The sequence below is a fragment of the Varanus komodoensis genome, unplaced genomic scaffold, assembly GCF_004798865.1.
Source record: "Varanus komodoensis strain SLA01 unplaced genomic scaffold, ASM479886v1 scaffold12, whole genome shotgun sequence".
In the NCBI taxonomy this organism is placed as follows: Eukaryota; Metazoa; Chordata; class Lepidosauria; order Squamata; family Varanidae; genus Varanus; species Varanus komodoensis.
Window position 1 is genome coordinate 6,591,205 of NW_025335349.1, and position 21,156 is coordinate 6,612,360.

A 21,156-nucleotide genomic window follows, 5' to 3' on the forward strand; every position below is an offset into this window, starting at 1 on the left:
ACATTCATTATGTACTGTCTTTTCCTTACTGTGCTAACCACAGTTACATACTCTACTATTTTTGCAAGAAGTGAAGTGTAAATAAAATAACATTTTTACACTTGTCTGATTGAAATAAATGCTGTAATACCTACTTAGAGTGGGAATCCGAGACCTGTCTCTTTGAATCCAATATTTTTTGGGATTTTATGGAGATACCTCTACCAACAATATTATGTCATATTTGTACATGGGATTTTTACTAGATTGTTCTTTTGCCTTTTACAGATATTAAAACAATTTATAATATAAGAATTAAAAAGTGTGTGTAAGTGTGTAATTTCTATTCTGTCTAACAGCTGGAGCGCTCTGGGTGGTTCACAAAGCACATTAAAAAAAAAGGAGTGAAATGAAGTGAAGAGTTGGTTCAGTGAGTTGAAAGTAAAGACACTTTAAAGAACAGTCTTGTGGTACCTTAAAGACTAACAAATGTTTTGGCTACTCCTCTTGAAATTTCTGTAGTCTTTGTAGTCTTCACAGCAAAGAAATGGTGGTATGGGCAGTCTTTGTGGCCATCTTGCCTGCAGCATCTTACATATTGATGGACAAGATTGTTTACTTTGCTGCCCCTAATGCACTGGCACAACAAAAGAAGTGGTGGTGAAGGAAGAGGAGGGTCCTCTCCCCCTGGGTGGTTCAGTGTTAGCTCTGAATGAAGAAGTATTACAGTTTCAGGTGGTAAAAGGAAGTGCTGACAGAAACTTGTAACATCACCTCTCACTTACTGGTACTTATTACTAATGTCAGAAGCTGGTGACGGTGATACAGATTGGAAAGGCCATTACTCAACATGCTTTGTATGTTGGTGCTTCCAGATTCACTTATTGGACTTTCCAGTTTAAACTGTCTTTCATAACAAGCCTAATGCTGGAACCTCACAATATGGAAAGCCATTGCCAGTCCAATAGAGCTAGTACTGGCCTAAATGAATAATGTTCAGACTCATTGCAGGGTTGCTTCATACATTCAGCATCAGAAGCAGGAAATGGCATTGTTGCTGAGAGCTTTATTTTTTCTTACACAGTGACCATTCCTGACCATTGAATCTGTGAAAATGCATTACATGCTGCTAGTTTAGGAGTCTTGAGGGGTAGTTCTACAAATTAGTTTTCTTAGGACAGACTTACAACAAATTTGGCATAGGGATGGGTAATAATGTACGAAGCAGTGCTGCTTACCAATAAGAAAAACTGTTGGAGCCACAAGATTTTGCAATTAAGTTTCTGTCCCTTCTACTGTATCCACCTGGTGCTTCTATTGTTCTAGTGTGAGTGAAGCAGGAAAGGTGGGAGTTACCTGAGCAAATGCATCATGATCAGATGTAAGAGGTGGCTCTGAAGTTGTCTTACCTAGTTTCTGATCCTTATTGTAAGGCTTGGGTACGTGAGATTTCTGAACCCATAAGTTCCAACACACAAGATCTCAAAAATGTTAGGAGCATATGAAAATTTCTGAAAATACTTCTAATTAAAACTTATTTTCATGTTATACTTGCATCATTTCATATGCAGACTGAATAATACGGAAAAGTACTCTACTGATTTTAGTTACATGTAGAGATATTCATAATACTATATAAACTGTATTATAATATGCCTGGTGGTTTGTGGTTAGAAGGCTCTTCCTTATTAATTTTTCCTTTGCTCTTTCCAAATTAAGGGGTTTAATTATAATTTAATTATAATTCTGAGTTATTTTGCTTTATCCATAAAATAATTAATTTTGCTAGAATGAGCAAAAATAAAATAAATAATTATGTTAGAGAGGCGTCTTCACCACCTTCTCCATCCCCATGGGACAGTGTTCTTTTTTAGTTTCAGGGCATTAATATTTCAACAGTCATGCTGGATAAAACTGAACAATGAATGAAACTTAATTATTTTCCCTCATGCTTGTGATGTGATCTCACCCAAGTAAATTTCTTTTTTATATATTCTAGAAACTTCATCCATAAAGCATTCACTGTTACCTGATCATTTTTCAACATTTAAAAATAGCTCTAGTAAATTTTAAAAAGACAAAGGGCTAAATGGCTTTGTGGTCTGTTCTGAACACTAGTTTGTTTTTGCAGCCCACATTTCAGTATACTAACTGAACAATGGAAGACCTTCCTGAACCTCATTGGAATGCAATATATGCTTTTAGTATCAAAGACAGCATAAACTTGTAGTCCAAGGCATCCATGAATTTTGTTTGTTTTGTCTAATTCCTTTCTTTTCTGCATTTCACCTGTATCTTTGAAGATTAATAGGAAGCAGTGCAATATATTGATGGATGTTCTATAGCATGTTAGTTAAAATCTGCCTTGTTCTCTCTCCTTATCTTTCATCTGCTTTGAACAGATGTCTTCCTCTGATGCTGCTCAGCCTCTGGCATCCTCTCCTTCTCTGCAAGCTGCTTCTGAGAAAAACAAAATAGAGGTATCCTGTCTTCCTAGTGCTCATGTTATCTATGGGTGCTGATGCTCTATATATTCGATTTAAACAAGAATGTGTAATACATTATCTAGGCCAGCACCATGATTTATCAGTGGGAAGACTGCAGCCTTTAAAGCTAAACTGCAATCACTGTGGTTCCTCTCTTTCCAACTTCAGCTGAGGAGAACCATTCAGCTGAAATGCCATAATCCAGCATGAGATGTGTGTGTGGTTACTTTTATTCCCTCTTTTTGCACTGCTATTTTACAATAAAGTAAGGGTCTTTGAATATTCTTCCACATCTCTGTATAAAAACTACTTTCTGATTCTTGCATAGCTTTAACTTAGATTTTTCCAACAAGTATCAAACATCTCACCTTGCATAGATAGCTCTTTTTCAGCCAGAGTTGGCAAATTCGTGATATTAATCTTGAAAAGGAATGTTTCCACTGGTTACGACTGTTCTGTCATTACTTGCAGTTGGTGGTGTGCTTGTAAACGTTGATGTGTGTGATGCCTCAGCCCCAAACACAATTAATTCAGAGTAGGTCCCCTTTATTGTAGTGGCATTTCTTTCCAGTTTAGGATGGTTTCCTTACTATGGTCTCCATCATAAAATTGCCCCCTGCAAATGGGATCCCAAGCATCAGCAAACTGCTATCCCTCTTTATTCATTTGTGAACTTGAGCATGGTCTAAATGCTACATCTGCAGCAGTGATAACCAGAGTTTATAATACAGTGTTTGAAATGGGACTGTAAAACCTGGTTGTAAGACAACTTGCTTAACACTAACTTCAGTTAACTTCAGTGCAGATATAAAGATAAACAATGGTGCAAACTGACAAGAGACAGGAAAGGTTACTCCAACATTGTTTCATAGTCCTTTTGTGTGCTACTTTAACCTCATTCTATCATGAGGTTTCATGGGGTAACGGAAACCCTCCAAGCTCACATTCTGTATTCTAATTTACATATAAGTAGTCCTACAGACTTTTCTTTCTAGGACATTGTTACAAAGTGTCTAGTCTGCAAAGTCTCTACTTTTCAGCCTCCTGCCTGCCTTTTTTTTTTCCTGTGGGTGGGGCAGGGATAAACCAAAAACATGCTCTGGACACACAAGTCCTCCAGATCTGCATAACATTAGATTTAGGTGCCCATTTAGGCCCTAAATAAAGGAAGAAAAGAAACTGAAGTGCAAATCTTTTAGACGGTTTTGAAATGTAAGAATCTGAGTTAAAACTTCCATCAATCAGAATTATAATCAATTCAAGAAAAGATCAAGTCTTTTTTTCAATTTTTAGGCCAAACTATTGTTATGCAGAGAAAAGGCCACTAGGCTAGGTACATTTTATTGTTACATATAACCTCAGGAAAGTGTAATCTTTAAATATGCTTGTTGAGAGCCAAACATCATTCTTAAGCTGACTGAAACCTCCTAGGGGGGAAACATTCAGGCAGAGCAAAGACTTTTCAAATGCAGGATTGCCTTGCAGTGAGGCACTCTTGGCTAGGGTCACAACCTAACCCCAAATGCAATTAGTGCTATATTTTGTTGATGTGGGCTGAGGGTTGAGGAAATTATCTGGCAAAACCCTTATCATTTATCAGGCATTTGAAGAGCCAAGAGGGGCACAGCTACTGCAACCTGAAGATGACATTGTTTAAGGCAAACAAAAACAAAACATAGCATAACTCTGCAATTCTCAACAGGAGGATTTCTGAAATCCTAATTCAAATTATCATTTATCATGATAATGGTTGCTGATATTTTAAATGTTATCTGTATGTAATAACTGCTAACTGAATATCTTGCCCACAGAAGGAAAAGGAAAAGAAGAAGGAAGAGAAAAAGAAAGATAGAGAACCTGAAAAACCTTTGAAATGCTTAGGAGTTGAAAAAGTAAGAGCCTTTTTCTCTTAATAACGTATATTTTAAAGATATATTACAATGTGTAATTAAAATGTATGTTTCAGAAGCATAAAATGGCTATGAATGAATAATGATATGAAAGCTTTAAATGTGAATGTTCTGTTTCACAACATGAATTGCTTGGAGCTCTCGACTGGTAATAGTACTGTGACAGGACGGCTCATGACCATTTCTATTAAATGTATCCACAAGAAAAAGAAACTTCTACTGTTAGTTTATTTCTCAAAATGCCTTGGGTCTCTTTTTCTAGCAGCTATTTGTGCTAATAAAAGCTGACACAAGCTATCTGGAAAGGGAGAGAGATTTGCTTTAAGAGGAAACGTAGCTTGCATAGCATGACAATATAGTAGAGTTCCAAATCTGTTTTAAATCATGTCCTAAACAGCCAACTGTTGCCAATTGTTGTTTTAGTTTGCTGGAGAGCAGTGAATGTTTACAGACAGGTACTTACTTGCTTTGACCTTGTACAAAGAAATATACTAGCAAACAGTGGAGGGATGAAAGCTGCCCTATTATGTGACCTGTGCTTGAGTACTCACTTGATCAAAGTAGCGTGCTTAGTTCAAGTCAGAGAACCACGGTGAGTTTTAAGACTTTTCTTTAATGAAAGATGAGCTTTAGTATGGAGCATCTCTTTGTTTTACTATGTTGATGTTTTATTGATAGATGAAGGTGTGCTTTGTTTCCATTCATAAAATAAGAGATATTTTACTATTGAAAATGGTAGCTTAGTAACAAATTGTCCTCATGGAATGGTGGCTATTTCATTACCCGAATTTAATGGGTAAGATATAATAAGAATGATACTATTGGGGTCTAATTGTCAAAGATTAAGCAGATTATTTGAGATCAGTATAAAAGTTACTCTCTCTTCCCAGGCATTTCCTACAGACCCCCTGCTTGATGTTCCTGATACTTAAGATGAGGTATAACCTCTGTCCTTGGTTGGCATGGTGGAATATCTGGAGGAGGAGTTCTGTACTTCTTTATTTTTCTTTTGGAGCAGTGAGATTTGCTCCCCTCAGTAGGTCTGAATTTTTCCACATTTCAGTCTGACTGGGCCATAGGCAGTGCCTGCATTTTGCTATGGGTTACTGTTGTTGCCAGTTTAGAATTCTTCCTTTCATGCGCAACATGGTCCCCATGGTATTTATGAAAGTGTAGTGGTAGTGGTTATTCATTTTCTTCAGTTAGGCACAAAACTCTTTCCTGATAAGGATGATTGGCTGATGGGCATGTCTATCTGCAGGCAATTCTTCTGTCACATCAGGATCATGCTTATACTTCTGCTTCATCTCAGTCTTTGCGGGAACTAATTCACATCTTAGCCCATTCTACCATTCATAGGAGCCTGTTTAGATTCAGCCAAGCTTCAAGACTTGGCCCCTACAGACAGAACCTCCATATTGATCCACATGGCATGCAAATTGTCTCACTCTTCCCCAGAGACTATCTTGTTGGGTCTCGAGATCAACAGCAGTAACATTATTTATTGTCCTTAAAACGTGAATCCTATAACAATAGCTTATAGGATTTGAGCCTAGAGTAGACCCTAAATCAAGGGTGGGCAACTTCAGTGGGTCTGAGGGCTGCTTCTTCTGGGTTCCGGCCCCCTCATGGGGAGGGAGGGTACAGTCCTGCTGCTACAGTCCTTAAATTCTTATTGTTTTGAGTTAGTTGTATTAGTTTTCCTAAATGTATCACCCTGATTTCTTCGACTACAATGTTGCATATACATTCAATAAATAATTTATAATACAGTATGTGGTGCTCCATAGGAACATAACAGTCCTCCAGCCTGGCATTTCCTTCTTTCCATCCTAAGATAACCTCCTTTCCTAAGTATTTTCCTTCCACACAAGCCGAGGGCATAATGCTCCCTGTGTTCTTTTTTAACCCATTTTCTCCCCGTAAGTTCTCAGGGGACCATACCTATACTGGACCATGCTCTCTTGCCAGACTCCACGGTTGTCTGGACAACCTTGAAGATAGAGCTAAGAAGGGTCTGCTGGCATTGTCATAGTTTTCCCTGCCAGGTGGTCTCTGAAGTTGCAGTGCACTATGAGATGTCTCACTAGTGCCTTCCGGAGTTCACAACCTCTTTTTCTTCCTTTCTGATAAGTATGTCATTTCTTGATCTCCGTAGGACTGCTCCTTGTCTGAACTTTACAGCTTCGTCCAGCAGGAAAAGCTGGGTGTGCATGCTAGAGCTGATGCTGCATTTGGACAAACAGCACTCTCTTTCATTGTGTAACGACTATCTACTCTACTGCACAGAGTTGGCTCACTAGTACACAAAGATTATGAAGAAAGACAAGTTACTTATTTCTAACTTCAGACATTCATGTCTGCATTCATATGATCTACTTTCCATCCCCAGTGTAGGGATTCTTCCTACCTATTCCTGTTAGTGTCTTTATATGTTCACTATCTATATGGTCTGCTGAACAGGAAGAGCAAGAACCATGCCCTTGAGCAGGAGTGGGCAACCTTAGGATAATGGGCTAAATGTTGATGCCCTTTGGGTTCCAGTTTGGCCTTCAGGATTCCCAGCATGTTCACATCCCCTTTCCCCTGTCCACAATCCATTTCATTATTTTCCAGCTTTTGCATGGTTTCCTTTCTAAAAGGTCAGTATGCCTTTCCCTAAGGCTTAGTTACTGGCAGTAAGAATTTAAAGCTTAAATATGTGAGGGGGTTTTTTATATTATTTTGGCTCCTGTCCCTTTTGCTCTGCCCACCACTGAAATGCAATCCCCAGTAGCTTCACTGAAATCTGTACAGCCCTTAGGCTGAAAGAGGTTCCCCACTCTTGCCATGAAGCATATGCAAACAGATCAGAGGATGCCAAAAAAAAATACTTGATTCTGGTGCCTTCTGAACAGAACTCTGCACATGTGCAGAATCCTTTTGTAGGAATGAATGCAGGAATAATCTTTCAAAGAACTATAGCTAGAGGCATGAAACTGGTCTTTCTAATACATATATTGATTTTCATGTAACAGTAATGAATACTAAAAGCTCAAATGACAGCTTAAAGGCAAATGGAATTAATTTGTGACCAGTAATCATCGCATCATATATTAGCTTCTGGCAATTAGGGACAAAACAAGTTATAAACTCTTTAATAATATGAACTACAAATAATCTGCATTCTATCAGTAGTAAATAATTGTCTGTAATTATCTTAACTGCATATTTTTAATGAGAAACAGCAGTCCATTAAATATATAGTAAAATTAGGTTGTTTTAAGAAAGCCCCTAAGTTCCCTCATTAGTATTTAGTGTGCATTTTCTACATGCTTATGGAACAGTGGAGAATTCCCACATATATGGGAACACCTGGGCCACATGTTAACCCTTGAACTACAGGAATTGCACATATGGTGCTTCTAGCTTTAATGGTTGTAGCAGAGTGGCAGGGGGTGGGGATCAGGTTTCAATTTTCAATCTATATATCAAACTTTTTCAAGTTCATGAAAACTATATGGAAGTTATACTAACTACAATAATCTAAAAATAAGGGCATTACCTGCAGTCTTCTGATATGACCCACAGTGGTACAGCATAAGCCATCATTGTTTTAAAAATAAAGTGAATGGTAGGACACAGTCTTCCCTGTAGGTTCTTCAGCCACCTATAGCTCTGATAACTGGTTTCAACAAAATTGAAAAAATTGCTTATCCTGACAAGTCATCTGTACATCCTGTGGTTGGGCTTGGGCCCTGATGATTTGGCCGCAGCCAAAGAAATCTTATACATCAAAGTGAGAGGTGTCCAAAATGAATTCCTTTGGTAGTCCATTGTGGTCTCTGTGCAGGCACACACTATGGAATCTATACAGCATAATTGGGAATCTTCTAAAATTTTAGCATGCAAGCTTAGGCAGCAAGGTACATCACCTGGGCCCAACATGAATGCCATGACTTCCCATTGAGTTCAAGGAAATTATTTATTTATTTAAAACATTTCTATGCCACCCCCATCGCAACAAAGCCTCGGGGCGGCTCACAACAAAAGCATGCAAAATTATACAAAAATTATACACTAAAAATATTAAAACCTGGTGCATCTCGGCTTAAATTTTTTAAAATCCTACATAATAAATTAACACTTAAAATAAGTTTTAAATAAAAAGGTCTTAGCTTGGCACCAAAAAACAAATAACGATGGCGCCAGGCGGACCTCTCTGGGGAGCACATTCCATAGGTGGGGCACCACCGCAGAGAAGGTCCTCCTCTGGGTACTCACCCTCTTAATATTCACAGAGGGTTCCCGGAGAAGGGCATCTGTTGCTGATCTCAAGCGGCGGGAGGGCATATATGGATGCAAGTGTTCCTTTAGATACCCAGGGCCCAAGCCATTGAGGGCATTATAGGTCATAACCAACACCTTGAGTTGGGCCCGGACTTCAATCGGGAGCCAGTGGAGCTGACAGAGAACTGGAGTTATATGAGAACAACGCCCAGTCCCCGTTAGCAACCTGGCAGCTCTATTCTGCACCAATTGAAGTATCCGGACCGTCTTCAAGGGTAGCCCCATGTAGAGTGCGTTACAGAAATCTAATCAGGAAGTTACCAACGCGTGTGTCGCTGTCGCCAGGCAATCGTTCGCCAGGAAGGGACGCAGCTGAAGGAAATTGCCACCGTTTCTGTAAAATAATGACTGCAGTGGAAAGAGGACTTTGTGACTGTAAAGACAATTAGTGGTCTTGTCACCTGGAGGTTGTTACAAGGTTCTCAACTCACCATTAAAACAATTGTCTTGAATATCCAAGTTCAAGTATTCCTTTGTTCTCCCCACTGAGCTCTAAGAATATTTTTTCTTGTAACCAATTTCTATAGATGGAGGTAGCTATTCGTTCTCCATAATGCCATTAGAGTTAGTCCAATAAGAAAAATCTCCATGTCTGTTGTATATAATTTTGGTTCTCTGTAAACTTGTTACACTTCAGAAACTGCATGAATTAGAATATATTTCAGAAAGTGTGCTTATTTGAGATTCATGAACTGTATTGCTAAGAATACTCTAATATTACTTTATTTACACAGACCAGTGAACACGGTCCTTTTCTAGCATTTTGTTCCTTAATATTTGTGAAATCCTCTTGGTGTTGTGAGTGACTTTTGCTATCCAGCCTGTTTTCTAAAGTCATTACTACCCATGTTGGGCACTACAAAACAAATAACTGCTCAGGCCTGCTTGGCACATCTTATATTGATCAACTGCCTGTTTTTGTACTAGCCTGTAGAGAAACACCAAAGGAAGGAAGGATGGAAGGAAGGACAAACAAATAAAGTTGAATACTTCATTTTCCCCTTCTGGGTGACTTATAAAAGTAAAAAAAATATTTTTAAAATCCAGATTTGGATGCTGTTAAAAGAAAGAGGGGGAGTAAAAAAGCATAAGTAGACTGAGTGGAGTTAAGTGTAAAATAATGAAAAATATACAAGTTTACTTTGAAAAGTAAGTGTGTGGGGGATTGCAGCCATAACGACCCTGAGGTAGGGCTTTCTGCATAAGATTCTGCTGTTTGTGTTAATAAGAATCTAAAATTTCCCTCTAGCCATTATAAGAAGCCTTTCAGGCTTGCCCTCCTAGATAAAGAAGTTTGGGCAGTTTGCTGAAGATAATATTTATGTATGTATGTATGTATGTATTTCAATACCTCATAGTAGCCCAAGATAAGCTGGCAATTTTTAAAGTTTAATTAATGGTGCAGTCCTACTGTGATAGATAGAACTCAGTGATTTATGGTCATGTGGTGCAGAAAATTAGGAGCAATGGATGTAATCTTCACCTTTTCATCGTGCCCTGCATTTTTGCTGGATGGTTTTTTCCCCCTGTCTGATGAATGTATTTCAGAGGGGAAAGGAAGAAGGTTGGAGAAGCCTCAGGATATCTCATATGCTGGCCTCTTCTAGTCTTCTTTCTTCCTCTCTGAGGTCACATTCCTGATCTCTGGAGAAATAATCAGTATAGCTCTTTCCATGCTGGGCATGAGGGGGAAAGGGCTGCACCATAGATTCCCTCCTCCAAGGTTAGAGCTTTGTCTCTGGCATTGGATTTGGGAAGCTGAAGTATCCTGTGGCCTCTCAGACACTGTCTAGGGGACATAGGATTGCTCCCTCTGTGAATTTTCCAACAGCGTTTGAGTCTCATTCCTTTTTATCTGTTCCTCCCTTCCATATTTAGATGAGGACAACTGTCCAAAGGAAATAAAATAGATATTTAATGATAGTTTATTTAAGAAATATGATACCCATATACTATTCTGGGTGAGAGGATCCAGTTGCTTTCTCTCATCCCCTTATAGCCTTAGAATCAATCCAACACATGTTTACTTGGAATTTGGTAAGTCTCCCAGAGCCTGCTGGAACTTATTCCTAAGCAAATGAGCCTAAGATAAAAATTGCAGGATAGCTTGCCGGAGGTAAAATAGATACTTGTGACTTATTGATCAAACAGTACCTCCAGGCAAATATTAGTTTGTAACCTTTAGTTAACACATGCTTGAAGCCAGAAGACTTCAGGATGAGGCATCTGGACAGGGGGATCAAATCATGATAGACCACTGTTGAGTCACTTCTCCTCACTGATCTTGTCTTGTCTACTACAGCATGGAGAATGCAGGTGGGTGAAGCTAGGAGAGTTTTACTCCCACAGTCTCATCCAGCCAGGTTTCTGTGATATAGGCCAGCTCAAGCTCATCCAGGATTAAATATTGGATGGCTGTTGTTTTCCTGTTTGTTGATCTGGCGTTCAGCAGAAGTACCTTCAGCTAGAACTGTCACAAGCTTTCTGATGAGGGAGTCAATGTAGGAGCAACTTGTAGCCCTCTATACCATGATGACCTTGCCACTAAATCTCCTTCCTTCTAATGTTCCAGTGGCTGCTCTCTATTTTGCTCCACTTCTCTGTACCTTTTTAAAACACATAGACGTGCCAACTTGCAGCAATTGTAAGTCTAATAGCAGTACAGGCAACATGGGGGCAGATCTGCCAGCAGTCCAACACAGCGGATGGTGCTTGCCCTTGATCACGCCCAAAGTGGCTCCCTAAAGGGCTGGGTCTGTTTGATGTCACTTTGCCAGTGGTGGTCCTGCCTTCAGGCTGCTCAACTTTATACGCCATTAGTAGATGCAAGCTCTTGCAAAGTTGCAGAAGGCTTCTTGAAGGGAGTGCAACATCAGCAGTCTGATCCTGTGGACAGGCAGCATTTCTGGCTCCAGAAAGTCTCTCTAGGGCAGCCACAGATGGTAGGCAAGAAATGCTATGGTAAAGCCCACTTACAGGCTGCCTAGTTGGTGTCTCTTCTGTGTCCATTCTCAGTCAGGGGTATGGATTGCAGCTTTAGAACACTAGCAGTTAGAATAATGGTAACTCACAATTCTATTTATATATTTTGTTAACAAAGAGTCTGAGAAATACATTGAGAGCCTTTTTCAAAAAAGAAGCATTCAGCAGCAGTAATAACTTTTTAATGCATGCTTAGTGAAGTGTATGAAAAGGGTATATGAGCTATCACCAAAAAAATAACTTGAGGCCCATTGCGAATTTATAGAAAATTGTTAACATTGCTTTCTTGCCTTAAGGGAGATGTCAGATGTTCAGGCAATCATTTTAAAACTTCATTGCCATCAAGACCATAAAAAGGCAACAAATCTAATTAGTTTTTATATAAACTTAGTTTATGCTTAATGAGAGCTGAATAAGGTTTTGTTCAGTAATTATGGAAGCCTTGAGTTAATTGCAAACTACTTTTAGTGAAATCAACAATGCCTTAAATATTCTGAATTGAGCTTTTATACCGCTACATGAGAGGTGTTATGGAGCTTTTATTAGAGGCAAAATGTTTCAAGTGAAATCAAATGTGGAAATGGGCATCTAAATTTTGTCTTTGAATTGGGTAAATTGTATCCTCTGACTGTTGTTGGCTATTGCTAAACATGAAACTAAACTGGGTATCTTTTTTAAAAAGTTCATAATTTAGCTGAAGATGATTTGTACTTGGAGCTGAAATGTAAATAAAGCTGATATCCTGCTAAAAAGCAAAAATTGTTTTCAGACTATTAAGAGCTTTTAGTGCTGGAATAAGAGTTAATTCGATTCAGACAGAATTACTACTGGTCAGTAGAAATGTCTAATGATGAACTGGATGGCCAGGTAAATGGCGGGACAGAGAGTGCATCTACTGAGATTGCCTGGTGCACCAGCCATGCCTTTTTGTGAAGAAAGCAGACTTTGCCATTTTTACACATGCACATCTGGAATAAAGGTAAAGGTTTCCCCTTGACATTAGTCCAGTCATGCCTGACTCTACGGGGCGGTGCTTATCTCCGTTTCCTAGCTGAGGGAGTCGGCGTTGCATTTGCATGCTTTCGAACTGCAAGGTTGGCAGGAGCTGGGACGGAGCAACAGGAACTCACCCCGTTGTGCAGATTCAAACCTTTTGATCAACCTTTTGATCAACCAGCCCAGCAGCACAGCGGTATAAACCATTGTGCCACCTGCAGTCCCACACATCTGGAATAGATTACTGCAAAGGAGTCTGAGTTGGGTCGCCCTTAAAGTGTCCAGGAACTACAGCTGGCACCCAGAATAATTTATGGTTTCTGCTTTTCTATGTAGAAATTACACTCTCCATTTAAATTATACTGGTTTCTAATTCATTTCTGGTTCATTTCTGGATGTGGATTGTTACCTGTAGGTTTCCTCTTGCAACCAGGGTATCCGAAGAATTATCTCTTCTTCTGTGAGCCTGTTGGCCAGTTGCAGCTTCAGAGGCCCAGCTCAGACTTCTGTCAAAAAGAGATATATGAGTTTTGGGGATGTGGGGCAAAGTTTGACTAGTATAGCACACCACCTGTGTGACACCTTTCACGGGAGGTTAGACAGGTCTCTCCTACAATTTTTAGGTGGACAGTTCTACTGCTAGTTGTTTAGTCTTTATTATTGTTGCTTTTGCTTTAATTGTGCTACTCTGGCTTTTAATGAACTGTTTTTAAGTCTATTGAGATTTTACTGTTGTAAACTTTCTGAGGTCTATTTTATGGCTGAAAGGTGGTAGAAAATGTTTCTATAAATACATCTTAACCAAGTAAGTAAAGAAAATGAATAATGGAAGTATTTAATTTTAATTGTGCAATACAACCCCCCCCCCACACACACACACACTTCATTTAAAAAGCAAGAGGGAAAGGAACAGAATTGAGACATTACACATCTTGGGAAAAATGCAGAAAAGATCAATAGTGCTAATTACATATAAATTATATATATCTATATGTTAGTACATAATAGAACTTACTACTGTTCTTAAAAATATGCATGGGCTTCAACAAAGGCATTCCAAATACCCATATGTTTATCTATTTGTGGTTTGTGCTTAAAAAACCTCTGTTCAAAAACTGAAAGTCTCTTTAAATCCTCCTCCTATTGTGTTATTGCAGGTAGCCATTTATCTTGTCAGTGTTGTAACATTATTATTTTAGCTGTCAAAAGGGCATGGAAAATCCATTTATTCTTTGTGTTAAATTCCAGGAGATGGGTAGGCTAATTTGAAAGAGCACATGTATCCTTGGATATTAAAGAACTTTTCATCACAAGAATTATCCAGATTATTACCTCCTCCCAAAAGGTAGCTGCCTTCATGCAGTCCCAAAATATGAAGAAGAGAAGTATTTAGTAGCACTGCATTTCCAACAATTGACCAAATTAATTAAACCCTTAGCAAAAAGATACTTGTGTGTCCACTATATTCAAAATACATTTTTTGCTGAATTGTGTGTAGCCTAAGATCCATGAGCTCCTGCAGAATATTTAATAATCAAGTACTACATTGATTCAGCAAGATGGGATGCTCCAGTTCATTATTTTATTCTTGGGTTAAGATACTGTGTATCATATTGATTAACTGCTAACAGACATTTATAAGCATGAACTGTAGGCCAATGTACCCGTTCAGCCCCAGTCAATACTTCCAACAACACAGGCAGACCTGAATCACCAAATCTGGATTCTGTCAAGTGTTTTAATTGCATTTATTGCCATGCAGCCATAGCTTGCAACTTATATTTCATACATAAAACATAAAAAAGCAGAAAATTGTTTTTTGGATTGACAAGTTGATCCAAAGTAAAATTCAGGCTATTTGTTCAGATCTGCCGAATGAACTTATACTTGCCAATTTTCAAATCTGGATTTCCCCATAAAGTTAATTTTGCATGTGAAAGTATGACAGACTACAGTTAGCAAATATATAGATATATATATAACCACAGCTCTCCAGTTGCCACAGTCAGGGTGAGGGTGGGGGACACAACACATTATCTATTTGGGTATGGCAAGAGCCCAGTGCAATCCCCTTGAGAATGGGATCCAGAAATGAAGATTCCAGAACTGACCAGGGAAAGGAATCTAATCTAAGTGGAAAAGACTTGAATCTAGTGCAAGTCAATAAGTAAGCCTGATGGTATAAGGAAAGGTTAGGGAGTTCAAATCTACCCTCCTTGATTGAAATTTACACCCTTTTTCAGGATATTCATGGTGGAGTGGAACCTCATAAAATTTGAGAAACAAAATATTAAGTTTCTCAAAACACTTAAGATACTTATGAGCTATAAATAAGAGAATACCACAAAACATAAGCCATTTGAAGTATTACATTCATTTTAATTGTTTTTACCCTGCCTCATAGACCTAACTGTATAGATGCCCATCTGTTAATGTCCCATGAGACCTCATTAATCAATTTACACAAATTTATCATAATTATTGATGGTATATCTCTTGGGACAAGAATTCCCAGATAATGAATAGGCACCAAGTGTAAACTGCCTGTTAGAGAACATGCTGTGGGGTATATTATCACCAACAGACCTAAGTTGTAACTTTGACCAGTTAATAGACTAACCAGATAGTAGTCCAAAAAAAATTAATTATATCCATCAAACAGGCAAGAACAGGAAAATGGAGTTCTGAAACAAAGAACAGAAGATCATCAGCATGTATTCTAATGTATTATGCACAATGAATAATTGAAGCTGAAGCACTCTATTGTTCCTGGTCCTTCAGTAGCTTTATATCAAACATCAATGTTGCTTTCAGAAGAGGCTTTTATAGCACCATTGCCCTGCCTTACGCATGGAAAATTATGAGGGTCATGGTTAGGACATAGTCATGACCTTGAATGCTTTCTTACTGCTTCGTTGTAGAAAACATATTAAGGAGAAGAAGGCAGAACAACAACACAGTGAGTTATGCTTGATGAAGCTAAGAGCTAGGAACACCCCAAGGCACTGTTAGGTCCTCTTTCCTCTTAATCTGGCATTCTTGACCTTCTCTTCCCCACCTTAGCACAGCAGTCCTACCAGTGCAGGTGGGAAGAGCCAAAGACAGAAGAACAGTCTTATTCGGGGTTATTGTTGTCAACATCTCCTTCCTCTCCTTCTTTGTTTTTACCCTTTTTGACTTTTGCAGGTGGCATTTTTACCATTTCCTTCCTTTTAGAATGAAAGGGAGGAAAACTATGTATGTAAGCTGTAAGGAAGGGGATGCATATTTCCTTCCTGTTCAGGATCTTGCCTGGAAACCAGAAGGACTTTGAATCCTTCCTATAACCTCACCAGTCAACCCATGACATGCCACCTCTTTTTGCCTCTCCCAATGCCTCTTAGACATTGGAGAAACAAGCTCTTTAGAGGCTTCCATGAGAGCCAGGCAGGTGTATCCGAGGTTGGATCTCCATCTCCCGTGATGAACCAGCCTTTCTTTCCTCTGACCTATCCTGCAGCTTGAAAGGGTTTTTATTATTTTATTTCATTTCATTTCACTGGTGACACTGGGAATTATACTTATGCTGTCACAGAGACCAAATCTGATCTGATGTGTAGATTTCAGTGCTTCACTGTTTCATTCAAAATAAATGAAACAGCCCTAACAAATATTCCACTATGAATTAGCTGCTTGGAGGGAGGGAGAGAATCGCTCATGTTACTAGCACTCAAGTTGATTGAAAATCCAACTTTGATTGATGATGATGGCTTCAGCTTAAAATCGGCACCACCCACTCGAAATTTCTAGTAAAGTTAGTTCTTTTTTGCAGTTCCCAATCTAATGGTTTCACTATGTTACTCTGATATTAATCTATATTTCAGTCTGCAAATGCTCATCATTTGGCTGTATCTGTTAAACTGCCTGGTTTAACTATGACTTGTCTGTCACTGCTGAATAATATTCTGTAACACTGACTGTTCTTGGTGTCTGTCACTGCCTAGCCTAGTAATATAAAAGTTTTGGACATTTATTTATTTTCTGGAAATATTTGTGATATAGAAGCTGCCCCCAGTGGAGGAAAGTTCAGAGAATATTATTCAAGTTGTTTGAAGAGGCACTGCCAGACAGGTTCATCTGACACAACCTGAACACTGGCTTCCCTAGTCTTAGGCACAATCTATTTATATTTTGAATGCACCTTAAATGTTGCTCTTCCACTGTGTAGGCTGTCTTGGATCAATGAACACCTCTTACAAGATGCTTTAAAAATCTCCTGTGGTGTTAGCCGCAAGGGCATGCTGAACTGTGAGGAGATGAAATGATTGTTGAGTGTACCCTAGCACAGCAGTGTACCCAGTCCTCCAGTTACAAATGTCCACGTTAAGAACAGCCCCTATTTACAAACAAGCAAATCCGGAAGTCCTGCCTCAGCCTTGAGCAGCAAGTAGGCACCAGGTGACGGGGAGAAGAAAGAAAGGAAGCAGGGAAAGGGAATGAGGAGGGGGAAAGTGGGGAACAGCAAAGTTGGAACCATTTCTATGGCAACAGTGGAACTACAGTAGTTTTTCATGCTCATAAAAAACTAGTATATCTAAGCCAGTATATTTCGGATCATCTGGAGTTAGTGTTACATTTTGTAACTTTGCACTGTATTTGTTTTGTAACCTGCCTATAAATCATAAATCTAATGTAGGTGCAGGTGATATATTAAAGAAAAACAATCACAATTGAAACTAACATGGAAATAATGAGGTGATCAGAGAAAGGTGAGATGTCATTGGAAAAGCATTAGGCTTTAGTGATTCAACAATAGGATTCACTCTTCCTTTAGTACCTGTAGTCACTTTGTATTACTGTATTATCATTAATAAAATGCTGTGTTGTGTTTAAGATGTTTTAGTCTATATGGAAATGTTTCTTAAGTGTTTTATATGCTTTTTATATGTGTGGTCTGACACATACAAATTTGATTTAAAGACAGTCCCAGGAATGGAACTCACTGTTAACCTAGCTGAACTAGCTCTTGTTGTTTCACTAGCTGCTTCTGCAAATACTTACAAGTATTCTTTTCTTTGCCCCTTTTCCTTTAGAAAACTCTCTGTAGCAAGATCCATTATGTATTTCTTTGACAGATGCCATGGTCATTTATATTGCCTGGAATAATTGCATCCTAGTAAATTCAACCTGAGAACTAATTACACAACTGTAGTGGTTGGCAGGATGGCATTTCCAGGTTTATTTAGCTCTAATTACTAACAGTTTTCTTCCAATTTAATAGCCTAATATTATAGTAGAAGTTGTCCAGCTGTATGGTATTAATTTTAAAATACTGTAAGAACTGGTAAACACAGTGCTGGAGAGAGTTTGCTTTAGATCATAGGTCCGCAAAGGGGGCCAGATCCGGCCCACCATGCCCATTAAACTGGCCCACCCCAGAGGTTTTGCACTCACCGTGCACATGGCTTTTCGCAAGGAGATTGTTTTGGACTCGCTCAGAGAAAACGATCTCCTTGCGAGCAAGCCAGCGCCTCGTCCCGTGCGCCCCCCTGCTCCCATCTTGCCGCATGCACCCCCCCCCCCCCCCGGCCCTCCCCCCCCCCCACCGGCACCACCTTGGCGGCCCATGCCCACCACCGGCACCTTTCAACTGGCCCCCTTTTGAAAAAGTTTGAGGACCCCTGCTTTAGATACTACCTCTCTCTCTCTCATCTCCAGCCCCTGAAATGGTTGTTGAGGCTTAGCTTCAGTTCAAGAAGTATGTAAGCATATAGAATATGCTCAGCAGTGATACATGCTGCAGTCAGCTGTTCACATGATGAACCCATGATGAAGCTGCATATAATCTACGCTTGCTGGATTTACATGACATGACAACCCCAAATGGGGACAGGATTAAGTGGCCTAACACTGAAGCTTGCTGTTCAAAACTGGTCTGTGTGTCTTAAATCTTCCCTGCCTTCCCTGAAAGTAACTCCTTCAATTTAAAAGTAAAATTTTATTTTTCTTTCCTATAACTCCATGTCTAATAGATGTATTACATTACAAACAAGTTGAGCAGGTAAGTAGATTAACTATGTTAGACTTAATTTCATTCTGATAAATGCAAGACACATGAACTTTCTGGACTGTTGGCAAAGTTAACCATTTGTGCATCAGGAAAACTTTGTTGATTTTCTTCATCACTGTGATGCATGCTGCTGCTCTTCAGGCAAATGTTGTGCTATTTTATCTTACGACATGCTTGTAACAAGATTACTAAAGTAGGGGAAAATAACCCTTCAGACTGCTTTTATTGCTTAGTTAGCATCCCCAGTGTAATCCATCTGTCCAAATTAGATACTTTTAAAATCACGTAATTGGTTGGTGGTAGGGCACTGTATATGCTAGTCTATGGAACACTAGTTTTATGATCTCTGAAACAAATTTTAGAGTCTGGAGAGCTCAGAATTGTTTCTATTGCTTTTATGATGCTGAAGGCTTGTACTTCACTCTACATGATATGGTAACATTAGACTGCTACTCGAATTGGTCTGAACTATTGACAGCAGAAACAGTTTGAGCAGTTCAACCCAGTAGGCCACAATTTGCCAAAGTTACTTGATGGTTTAAGGATGGAATCTGAAATGGATATTTAGTAATTGGTCTACAGCGAGTTGCATTTTTTTCTGCATTGCTTTCAAACACTGGTTTAAAATCCTGTTTTCTGGATTTAAATTGCTGGGGCAGGGGAAAAATTGTTGTATGTAGATCCTGACCTAAATAGATATAATGGTTTAAAGTGTTCTGGGACTGTGTTCCTTTAGGTGTCAGAAGAGTGGGGGGGGGGTAAAAGAGGGGGATGAGTGAGTGAGGTGGTTGGTTGGTGACTGAGAGTGTGTGGGAGGAGCTTGGAAGTGTGTGAGGACACAGAAACAGATACTTTTCAGTCAGGTGGAAGGTAACAGTCAAGTTGTGCTCTGTCAGCAGTTACAGTTAGGTGGAATCAGTCAGCAAATCTGCAGACTTTAAAGAGACAGCCTTCTCTTTAGAATCCTAGATAGTGCTGTGGAAGGCATTTAGGATTTGTAAGGACAAAGGGAAGGAAGTAGAATACTTGAAGGACATATTAGTGCCTAAGTAAAGGTAAAGGTTTCCCCTTGACATTAAGTCCAGTCATGCCTGACTCTAGGGGGTGGTGCTCATCTCCGTTTCCTAGCCGAGGGAGCTAGCGTTTGTCCGCAGACAGTCTCCGTGGTCATGTGGCCGGCATGACTGAACACCGAGGTGCACGGAATGCTGTTACCTTCCCACCGAAGTGGTACCTGTTTATCTACTTGCATTTGCATGCTTTTAAACTGCAAGGTTGGCAGGAACTGGGACCAAGCAACAGGAACTCACCCTGTTGTGCAGATTCGAACCGGCAACCTTTCAATCAACCAGCCCAGCAGCAAAGTTTAAACCACTGCGCCACCTGCAGTCCCATATATTAGTGCCTAGGGAGAGTCAAAACCTCATATTGTCAAGTGTTATAAGAGTGTGTGAGAGAGAAGCTGACTGAAACCTGAGTGCAGGAGGATCTCTGTGTGAGGAGTGTTTGTGGAGAGAAAGATTGAGATACCTCAGTCAGAAGTTGTTATTACACATTGTCTGCTCTCTAAGGAAATAAGGTACTGAACATCTTTAAACCAAAATGCTTCTGATAAAAATAAAGTTGTTGTTGTTAACTCAGTGCCATAGGCTATTTGAATATCAGCATCTCATCCTCAGGACTTCATAGTCCAATGAAGGATCCTTATAGCTTGGGCACAATATTGAGGGACAAGTGAATAAATAAGAGTCAAATTAAATTCCTGGTGGCAGCATTATTTGCTAACAGAAAGAGAGGGACATATCAAAGAGCATTAAAGAAACACCATATCCAATCAAAATAAAGGAATGTACTCATGACAATACCTCTGTATGTATTTATGTCCTGTATCATCTTGCAACTTTGTATGCCTTCCTTAAGTATTGGTAGAGGATTCCAAATAAAAGGCGTTAATGTTCCTCCTATTTTGATACTCTAAATCTCATTTTAGCTGCCCAGCTACATAAAATAGAAGTGTTTTGAGAAACTGTAATTTACCACAGCTATGCTGTTGAAGCTTCCACTAATGAATATGGTATTAATTGAAGTGAGACATCTGTTCTACATGAGTATGGAAATTACATTTATCACATTTCTCTCTTGATTCAGAAATTGTAATACATTATAGATGGATTCATATCAATTCACAGCTGACTGAGTTTTGCATTTGTTAGAACACAAATAGCATGTGCACTGATTTATTAGTAGAAAGGCCTTTAAACCTAAATTAGTTCTGTATTTTCGGTATTCTGCAAATTTGACCAGTGAATTAGAGCCAAACATGTTTTATATGACTGGGTAAAAAAATATATTTTGCTTTCCACTTCTAAACAGAGATGTTGTCTATATTGGTATGTAACATGGAAACTGGCTTAGGTTGGCAAAA

The 21,156-nt window shown here is 39.2% G+C and overlaps 1 protein-coding gene across 5 annotated transcripts in view; it reads left to right on the forward strand.

Moving 5' to 3' along the window:
• Nucleotides 1-21,156, forward strand: part of SMAP1 (small ArfGAP 1) — an 88,583-nt gene that overhangs the window by 20,447 nt on the left and 46,980 nt on the right. For 2 of the 5 annotated variants that reach the window (XM_044421597.1, XM_044421601.1), the window contains exons 5-6: nt 2,382-2,459; nt 4,277-4,357. In XM_044421597.1, the coding sequence (XP_044277532.1) occupies nt 2,382-2,459; nt 4,277-4,357 (159 nt within the window). The remainder of the gene's footprint in view (nt 1-2,381; nt 2,460-4,276; nt 4,358-21,156) is intronic. The other 3 variants (XM_044421598.1, XM_044421600.1, XM_044421599.1) reach the window with 3 other exon arrangements.